Source organism: Ceratosolen solmsi, unplaced genomic scaffold (assembly GCF_000503995.2).
Source record: "Ceratosolen solmsi marchali unplaced genomic scaffold, CerSol_1.0 scaffold47, whole genome shotgun sequence".
NCBI lineage: Eukaryota > Metazoa > Arthropoda > Insecta > Hymenoptera > Agaonidae > Ceratosolen > Ceratosolen solmsi.
Window position 1 is genome coordinate 5105860 of NW_011948419.1, and position 10865 is coordinate 5116724.

General features: G+C 30.6%; 1 protein-coding gene across 1 annotated transcript in view; it reads left to right on the plus strand.

Moving 5' to 3' along the window:
- The window catches only part of DIP2 (disco-interacting protein 2), a 46006-nt gene extending 36190 nt beyond the window's left edge, over nucleotides 1-9816 (plus strand). Inside the window, exons 8-17 of the mRNA XM_011497532.1 lie at nucleotides 437-697; nucleotides 1141-1693; nucleotides 2470-2900; nucleotides 3203-3434; nucleotides 5866-5996; nucleotides 6603-6989; nucleotides 7392-7727; nucleotides 8012-8308; nucleotides 8473-9032; nucleotides 9301-9816. Coding sequence (XP_011495834.1) covers nucleotides 437-697; nucleotides 1141-1693; nucleotides 2470-2900; nucleotides 3203-3434; nucleotides 5866-5996; nucleotides 6603-6989; nucleotides 7392-7727; nucleotides 8012-8308; nucleotides 8473-9032; nucleotides 9301-9553 — 3441 coding nt within the window. The 3' untranslated portion in view covers nucleotides 9554-9816. The remainder of the gene's footprint in view (nucleotides 1-436; nucleotides 698-1140; nucleotides 1694-2469; nucleotides 2901-3202; nucleotides 3435-5865; nucleotides 5997-6602; nucleotides 6990-7391; nucleotides 7728-8011; nucleotides 8309-8472; nucleotides 9033-9300) is intronic.
- The last annotated feature ends 1049 nt before the right edge of the window (nucleotides 9817-10865 follow it).

The window sequence follows — 10865 nt, forward strand, 5'->3', positions numbered from 1 at the left end:
AATAATAAGAGAAAAACAAAAATATAAAGCACAATGAAAACAGTAATATTTATAAAAAATTTGAGTATATATTAAATGAAAATTCATATCTATTAATTGAAAAAAATTATACCAAATTAGACTATTCTTACAATTGGTTATATTAAAATTCGGATAAAATATAAAATATATGTTACAAATCTGCATTTGATTTGTAAATATTTTAACTATAAATTCATTGTTAACAATTTGTATATAAGTAAACCCGAATTTATATCTATAAATAAACACGAATGTTATTCATCTTCGGTTTGCATTTATATCTACTTAAACTTATTTACGCTTTTAATTAATTAAGAATTTCGTTTTCACTCATTTATAAAATAAATCCATGACTCATAAAAAAGTCATCTGTTCAACTAATTAAAGGAAAATGTGATGTTGAATTTAATTGTAGGTTGCGTTGACGAGCGAGGCATGTTTGAAGGGTCTTCCGAAAACTACTGCTGGTGAGGTCGTCGCATTCAAGGGCTGGCCGAAGCTGCATTGGTTCGTGACGGAGCACCTGGGTAAAACACCCAAGGAATGGATGCCACCAACGCGACTTACCGATGATACTCCAGCATACATAGAATACACTACTGATAGGGATGGTTCAGTCATGGGGGTTACAATAACAAGAGCAGCGATGCTCGCTCATTGTCGCGCTCTTACACAAGTAAGCGCATGTTGTATAAATTAATCTAAATCTAAAAAAAAAATTTTAGAAATATTTTGGACGAAAAATAATTTGTAATTATTTGTTTTTATTGTTTTAAAAAATCGATGAAAATACAGACAATTAAAATTTTTTTTTTTAATTTAACCTTGAACTATATAAATTTCAAACATACGGCATAAATTGTAATAGCGTAAGTTTCAGATATTTTATTTTATTTTTACCATAAAGAAAATTATGTCATAAATTATTATCATAATTAAGCACCATGTATGATTAGTGCATAATAATAATGAAAGATGAAAAATAATTTCTTCATAAATTAAATAATAAATTGATAAAGAGTTTGAAATTAATCTTTATATTTTATATCATATAATATTTCACTTTATGTATAACATTAACAATTATATTATATAATAAATAACAATTTCTCTCTGCAGGCCTGTGGTTATACCGAAGGCGAGAACGCCGTTTGTGTGCTTGATTTTAAGCGTGAAGTTGGTCTGTGGCACAGTACTCTGACAAGTATTCTGAACGGTATGCACGTTATCTTCATTCCATATGCGCTTATGAAGGTAAATCCAGCGAGTTGGATGCAGATGATAACAAAGCATCGTGCTAGTGTGGCAGTCGTGAAGTCCCGGGATTTGCACTGGGGCCTCCTAGCTACAAAGGATCACAAGGACATATCGTTGTCCACATTGAGACTTCTGCTGGTAGCTGATGGAGCGAATCCTTGGTCTTTGTCATCATGTGACCAGTTTCTCTCGGTCTTTCAATCGAAGGGTCTCAGACCCGATGCCGTTTGCCCGTGCGCCTCCTCTAGTGAGGCTCTGACTGTGTCGGTGAGAAGGCCCGGTAGAGCAGGAGTCAACGCTACTGGCAGGGGTGTTCTTAGCATGTCTGGATTAAGTTATGGGGTTGTTAGAGTCGACCAGGAGAACTCACTAACATCCCTTACACTACAGGACTGCGGGCAGGTCATGCCTGGAAGTCAGTTGATTTTTAAATACACATTTATATGTTTAAACATGGCTTCGTAAATTTAATTACGAGTGTTGAATTTATAAATGGTATTGATTGTATTGGCACACAATTTAACATATAAGAATATTTTTTTAATTAAATATTTTTTATTAATTCAAAAAAAATGTAGCGCGAGCTCATATGTTTAAGGTAATTTATAATTTAACACGCTTTTCAATACATTTAGAGTGACATAGAGACAACATATAGAGACAACATAAAGATATAGAAAATATATGAGAATTAATAGATTAATTTATTATTTATTATTTATTTAATGTATTAAAATATATTCATATTCTTATTTGCTATATAAATTAATTTTTAATGAATTCATTAGATGAAAACATATAATAAATTATAACTAAATTATAATCTCGTTATATTCCAATATAAGAAATTTATCATATCATATATTAAATCATGATTCCTTTTTTAAATTTCCAAATTATAATTTCTGTTTATTATTCAAGTGCATTTAATCATTTTTGTAGACACTATTAATAATAAAAAAATAATAAATTTTTATTTAAATTCTTTTCTCAGCTATACTTACACTAATTATAGTGGAGGATCTTATGCAAGAAATATTATATAGATAATGCATGTAACTTACTGAAAGAATAACAAATTGTTGATAAATATATTGTTTTTATTTATCTAATAGACTATGTGACATATCAAATTAAAAGAAATTAACGAGAAAAACTGTATGTAATCGTTTTCATTGCTATCGTTACTAGGCATCGTAACAGTCATAAAAATGGAGGGACCGCCACTAATTTGTAAAACAGACGAAGTCGGTGAAATTTGTGTGCATAGCGCAGCAACGGGCAGCCAGTACTGGGGCCTTCAAGGCCTTACAAATAATAACTTCAAAGTATCACCATTGCAAGCTGAAAATCAACTGCTCGGTGATGTTGAGTACGCACGGTCTGGTCTCCTAGGATTTCTTGGACCCGGAAATCTTGTCTTTGTCTGTGGATCAAGAGATGGACTCATGACTGTTACCGGCAGAAAGCATAATGCCGATGACATCATAGCAACTGTATTGGCAGTTGAACCTATGAAGTTTATCTACAGGGGAAGAATTGCAGTGTTTAGTGTGAGGGTATTGAGAGACGAAAGAATATGCGTTGTTGCTGAGCAGCGACCAGATTGTAGTGAGGAAGAGGTACATTTTTCTAGAATATTCTACTCGCTATTATTCATGAAATATGTGTACTGGATCAGTGTATTAAAAGAAGTATATACAGAAAACTTCACTCGTTTGTTCATATTACTCGAATCATTTAGTTATATTTAAATCATTACAAAATTCTTTCATTTAGCTGAATGTTTTTTTAAATAGTCTTTTGTCTTCAACATATGTTTTGTCATACTAAAAAAATTTGAGATTAATAAATTGAAAACTAAATATTTCGTAACTTAATATATAAATGAAAAATAAGCTCTATTTATCATTGCATAATTTAGAGTTTCCAATGGATGTCACGAGTTTTGCAAGCAGTTGACTCCATTCATGCGGTTGGTATCTACTGTCTGGCATTAGTACCACCTAACTACCTTCCCAAAACACCTCTCGGTGGTATCCATCTCTCGGAGACTAAGAGACGCTTCCTTGAGGGCACGCTTCATCCGGCTAACGTCTTACTTTGTCCGCATACCTGTGTTACGAATTTGCCAAAGCCACGTGAGATTCATTCGGGTAAGTCAACCAACGCTAAAGCTCAAATCGAGTTAATGCACCCAAAGAGCGACAGTTTTATTGCATTTTGGACTTTTTGGCTTGGTCGCTATTGAGGAATCAGACGGATCAGTGCCTATCGGCTGCTTGAACCCTATAATTTTTGGGTTAGAATAATAGTCAAAATTTTTTCTTAGTCACTTTTCCTTTTTATTGAATGTTTACAGTAGTAGGAAAAATGAGTATCTTTAAAAAATTTATAAACTGTATTGTTATAGAAAAAAACATTTATTGATAAAGGTATTCCTGTCGTACTTGGTAACGTCAACTGGAATAAGATACTCTTAAATTTTTTTTTTTTTAAAGATACTTTTTTTAGCCAATATGCTTCTAGATATATAGTATTTAAATAAAGCTTTTGCTAATTTGTCAATGGATCACAAAAAGTAATTTTTATAAACAATTACAAAGTATTTTGTAATCTTTGTACTTGTTTATTATTATTAAACGCTGGTTTTATATTATAATTTATAAACGATTATAAAATTACTTAAAATAATTATTTATGCTTTTATCTTTGAATATTATAAATAAATCATATAAATAAATCATTTTAATTTAGCTATAATTTATAAACATATTTTAAGTAAAATAAAATAACATTGTCCATAAAATTATCTTTTATAATCGGTTATAAGATAAATCATTGTAAAAATAATCGATATTCCTATAATTAAGGAATATTAATTAAAAATAAATGTATACAATACTTAGTAACATTGTTTTATACTTTATAATTGATTTATATTATGATTGTGTTTGTTACATCGCAATTTATAATACCTCTATTTGTATTTAATTTTAAAAGTAGATTATTTGAATTTCTCTTTTTACAAAGACGGATCACAATTGGATACAATAAATAAATAAATTTAGTTTTGAAAAAGAATTATGAATATTTTAAAACTAACTATAAAATATTGCACAACTTTTACAAGTTTGATTGGCAATTATTTAATTAAACGCAATATTATTTCGCTTTTAATTCAATATATATATACTAATGAATTTTTATTTATTTAATTTAATTTTAATCGGTATTTAATAATCTTAAACACCTGAAAATATTAGGGTTCAATCATATAAACTGGCAATCTGATACTTTAATACGTCCAATTAATTTAGAAGTTTTTAAAATTTAAATGGCAATTAGAGAGCAAACTTCCTAAACTGAGTCGAAGATGTAAAATAAATAAAGTAGTAGAAGTAAATCATGAATACAGGCGAAATTCGGACCTGGTGATCGAATCCAAACAATGTCACTAGTACATACAATCGTGGGAGATGACGCAGCATTTACTCTCACGACTATTACAGTCATGACGTTCTGTAATTTTTAAATTATAATTTTTCTTTGTTTGTTTATTCTTCAATTATACTTCAATGTTAACGTTATTTAATTTCTATTTTCTCCAAATTCTTTCGGTTGCCACTCTTTCTTTTGGCTGAGTTCGTAAAAAACACCAAGTCTTTGTTAACCATATATCGGTAAGTATTTTACCACCAAATTTTAAAATACTTTTATCATTTTTTTCATAATTAACAAGAAAAATAAGTCTTTGAAGTATCATATATCAAGAATAAGTCTGTTTAATAAAGAATCTCATAAAAACAGTGTTAAATAGATTTACAATATATTTTTCATAATAACTTTTGAATTTATAAAATTGGTTACTCTATTAGTTTAAATAATTTCCTATTAAGATTAAATTAATAAACATTTGTTTATTAAGTTAAAATTTTCGATAAAAATAATATTTATTTTAAAAAATCTTAAGTTCACTAAAGTTTATTTCATTTGATACTTCTAACAAGTTATTTTTGAATCTTCAATTTTTCATCTTATCGTTTTCATTTAATATTGTTTATTTACATGATAATTTACGCAAGAAAGCTTTCAATTACCTTTATATATATATAACAACAAACAAAAAATTTAGTAAACTATTGGGAATATCCTTGTAAAATCTTGACATAAAATCTTGTAAACATTGGACAAAGTTGTTTTTTGTAATTGATACTTGAAAATACAAAATTCAAATTTATTTTTTTTGTCAATTACGATAGTAGTGAAAAAGCATTAGAAATAAAATGTGGTCGAATGCTTGTCAACCAACGTTATAAACCTTATGTATTTGACATTACGACATATACGCTAATACTAACCTACGAAAAATGCAATGGCAGTCATCATGCATACAAAAAATTGGATTTGATTGCTCAAGCCATTCATAAGTAAAAGAAAACAAATCGTAGTTGTCGTTGGCTAGTGGTTCTAAGTCTTCGGTTTCTCCGGCCTCAGTCAGGGAAGAGTTTTGTGCAGCTGCTCTTCAAAAATGGGTTTTGAGCATTTGCGTTGGTTTACTAACGTGGAGGTCACGGGGGCGTGTAGCGGGGGATTATGTTCCAGACGTGGGTCCAGCCAGTGTCATGGTGGGAAACATTGTCCAGGGCAACAGGCTGGCTTCTGCGCAAGGTAGAGATATGGGTGTCCTCGATGAGGACAGCGATAATGCCAAAAAGGTTGGTTCGATATTAAGTCACATTATTTGTTTCAGAACATTATAGTTATTTTTCTTAAAAATTCAATTAGATTTTTAGTCGATGAGCTTTTCTTTATATAATAAAAACTTTCGCGTAACAAATAAAATTTTAGATATTTTGGAATAATTTATTATGTAATTATTAAAATCTATGTATACTAAATATTATCATATTAAAATAATTCATCGTTTTTTGCTTGAAATATAATTATATTTTTTCATTATAATATTGCAATAACATAAGTTTTGTGACCTTTCATAAATTGATTCTCGTTAAGATACTGTTGACGATTAAATAAAAATAGGAAGTGATATAAAATAATATTTTGCATATACTTTCAACTTAATTCTGATTGTTTTAAAATGAAGAATAAATGGATAAATATATCATACATAATAATAAAATTTTCAAGTATATTTGTGCCAAATAAGATGTATGCGTATCACATCAATTTGACGTTAAAATATGTAAAAATACGCGTGCGTGTATGCATACACATACACATATGCATATACTTTACTGAATTCTGATATCGCTAATAAAAGGGAAGTCACAAAAATTTATAATACCTATCATTTTTTGCAGTATCAGTTCATTTCGGAGATACTGCGGTGGCGCGCAGTTGGTACCTCGGATCATGTGATATTCACCTTGTTAAATTCTAAGGGTGCGGTCGCAGCTTCACTGTCCTGTTCACAGCTCCATAAGAAGGCCGAGCGTATCGGCAATCTACTGATCGACCGTGCGAGGCTCAATACCGGCGACCACGTGGCCCTTCTCTTTCCACCCGGAACTGACCTTATATGCGCCTTTTATGGCTGTCTTTATGTGGGCGCTGTCCCGGTAACGATACGGCCACCACACCCCCAGAATCTACAGACGACTTTGCCGACCGTGCGGATGATTGTCAATGCCAGCGAATCCGTCATCATTCTTACCAATCAAAACATTATGAAATTGCTTAAATCTAAGGTTATTTAATGAATATTTGTAGATAATATTTTATGACTTTTATTATTATTACTTTTAGCTGGATTTTTTAGCACTATTTTATATATTTCAATTTTTAAATTAAAAACCACTTTTAATTAAATTGAATTTGAATTAAGTATTGTACTCGAATATCAATATTTTCATTCAAATGAAATGAATTTTTCAATTATTTGTATAATAAGTAGAATCATTATAAAATAATGGTAAATATAATTTTATTATAATATATTCGCTCAAATATTTTAAATAACTTTTATTTAAAAGAATAATTATAAAATAACACTATAAAACGTACACATAAAATTACAGATTGTATAAAAAAAATCATATTTGAATAAATAAAAAAATAAGCGATGCCTTGATGAATTGTCATCATTGTAGGAGGCTAACAATGTTGTCGAAGTAAAGAGCTGGCCAGTAATATTTGACATGGATGACATGCCAAAGAAGAGGGTTCCAGTTTTTTATCGAGCTCCGACTGCGGAGATGCTTGCCTATTTGGACTTCAGTGTGTCAACGACGGGTATGCTTGCGGGTATAAAGATGTCTCACGCGGCCGTCACTTCCTTATGCCGAGCGATGAAACTCGCGTGCGAGCTGTATCCATCTCGGCACATAGCACTTTGCTTGGATCCCTACTCAGGATTAGGATTTGCATTGTGGTGCCTCAGCAGTATATACAGTGGTCATCATTCGATACTTATACCTCCATCAGAGGTAACCCATTATGCTTTATAAATTTACGTGTTTTGAAAAATAAATTATAAGAACATATATTACTAATGTATAGTACCGAAACCTTGTACTGTCATTTATATTATAAATTAAAAAAAATTCATACACTGTCTTATTAACAAACATATATAATTTCTAATATTTTCATATTGTTATTATACCTTAATTCATTCAAATTTTTATCTTCTTCGGTACGTTTATTTGATTATTTTTAAAATTTTCTAAAATTATTTTCTAAATCATATTTTCTAAAAATTATTTTCTAGGTTGAAGCAAATCCAGCACTTTGGCTATCCGCCGTAAGTCACTCAAGAGTACGCGATACTTTTTGCTCTTACGGTGTAATGGAACTTTGTACAAAGGGTCTTGGATCATCGGTCCATGCCTTAAAAGCGCGAGGTGTAAGCCTGGCGTGTGTAAGGACCTGTGTTGTTGTTGCTGAGGAAAGACCAAGGATAGCACTAACAACAAGTTTTAGTAAACTCTTTTCCGCTCTTGGATTGAGTCCTCGAGCGGTCTCCACTTCATTCGGTTGCAGAGTCAATACAGCCATATGTTTACAGGTAAGTAAAGCTTTATATGCATTAAAATTTTTGACATTTGAATTTGAGAAACGATCGATACAATACAATACAATACAATTACGATGTATAGGATGTATAATAATATTATAATCCATCGGTTTTTCTTTGTATGATAAAACTCTAAGCAAGCGAATTATTTACAGGGTGCTTCGAGTCCCGAGCCATCGACGGTTTACGTGGACTTACGAGCGTTGCGTAACGACCGTGTTTCTCTGGTAGAACGAGGATCACCACACTCGCTTTGCCTCATGGAATCTGGAAAGCTACTGCCAGGCGTAAAAGTAATAATTGCCAATCCTGAGACGAAGGGTCAATGTGGTGATTCACATCTCGGGGAGATTTGGGTGCAATCTTCGCACAATGCCAGCGGATACTTCAGTATATATGGCGACGAGAGTGATTACGCGGACCACTTTAATGCACGTCTTGTGACTGGAAACACTAATGAAGTATACGCGCGCACTGGATACCTTGGCTTCTTACGACGCACTGAAAATGTACAACAGAGTGGTGGACCTGGCGACGTCCCGGGAGATAACGGTTCGATATCAGAGGCTGATGTTGCACCTGGAGATTCAGAACTCCACGACGCCGTTTTTGTTGTTGGTGCGCTCGATGAGGCAATACTTCTCAGAGGCATGAGATATCATCCAATCGATATCGAGAATAGTGTTATGAGGTGTCATAAGAAAATTGCAGAATGGTCAGTTAAATCTTATTTTTTATTATTATAATTGTGGAAAATTTCCGAGTATTATCTTTTAGACGTTTAGAGTATGTAATTAAAAATTATGTATAAATTAAGATTTACATTGAAAATTTATTTTTATAGCTTAGGCTTTAAATACTTTTATATAAATAAAAATTAAAAATAATAAATTAAAAATGTACAAGTCATTATATTATATAATTTTTTTATTCTTCAAAAAAATAATTGTATTTATTTTATGTAATTACTTTTTCTTTTATAGTGCTGTATTTACGTGGACGAATTTACTGGTGGTCGTAGTGGAACTTGATGGCAGTGAGAGCGAAGCACTCGACCTCGTTGCTCTCGTCACTAGTGCTGTCCTTGAAGAGCATCATCTTGTCGTTGGTGTAGTTGTTGTTGTTGATCCCGGAGTCGTGCCGATAAATTCACGAGGTGAAAAGCAACGCATGCATCTACGTGATGGATTTCTCGCCGATCAGCTCGATCCTATTTACGTTGCATACAACATGTAAATCGTAATAAATTTGCGTTTTTCTCTAGAAACAAAGAATAGCGCATAGAACAATAAGTTTCGCATAAATTTTTCATGTTCTATGAATTTTTTGTGACGTTTCCATTGATGGAAATTCATTAATAGATTATAGTTTACCTTTTATTTATTTCGAATGACTTACGTAAAAGCTACGTAATAGATGAATCCAAGAATACTTGTCTTTATGATTTTTTCGTGATTTACTTAGCGCACATGCAAGTATATTTTTACTTGCTATTTGTTTACAACAAAAACAAATGACTATTTTATTAAAGTAATATGTTTGATAATATTGAGATGAGATTTAAAAAAATAGAGAAATAAAGAATGAAAGTTTTAAATTTACAATCGTCAGTGTTAGAAATTTTTTTACATTTTTTATAATAGTTCAGAAAAATATGACAATTAGTGATAAAAAAATAAGCTTATTCAAAAAGTCGCTTATAATTTATATTTTCGTTGAAGTTATCGATTATATTATTTTAGCGAAAACAATCGAAGATAATTATATTTATCAAACAAATTTTTACCAATATAAATTTTTTATTTTGAAAACTTTTGACTGTAAAATCACATTACACGCATTACGCATTCACACGTCGTTAACTGTCCTCAGTTTTGAGGAAATAAATGACAGTCTTGTCCCTTGTCATAGTAATGTAAATTATGGTTTATCATTTTATGCAGATTAATAACCAAAAGAAAAAATAATTACCGATTTTCATGAAATTTACCGAATTATCACATTACTTTTTTCTACATATATACACGACTGATTTTCTTAATAACATATACATTTGTTGATACATTTCTAAATATAAATTTATTTTATTCTTAAAAAAAATAATGGGAACAATAATAGTAGCTTCACAATAATTAGCAATTTTCAAGTGTATTTTTTCCTTCCTTTTTTTTAATGAAATACAACTATTTTATTTGCTAGTTTAATTTTATAAATAAATTACTATCAATTATGGCATTAATTAGACACATTGTACATAATAATAAAGTTATAATTAAGATGGTCAAGAACTTTCTTTTTTCTTTTGTAAACCGAAACAGTGCCATCGCTTAATTTTTTATTATACTCGGAATAATTGTGCATTGCCTTTTCTGTGCTCTTGCGTAGGTATTTTAATTATTTGAAAGCGCCGATCATTTCATCATAAATTTGTGCAGTATTTTGAACATGTGTTGAAAAAATTAAAAAAACATTTCACATTCTATGAAATAAAATCATGAAATTCTAAAGGAGTTATTTTAATAAGTGAATGAAAGAAATATTGTGCATA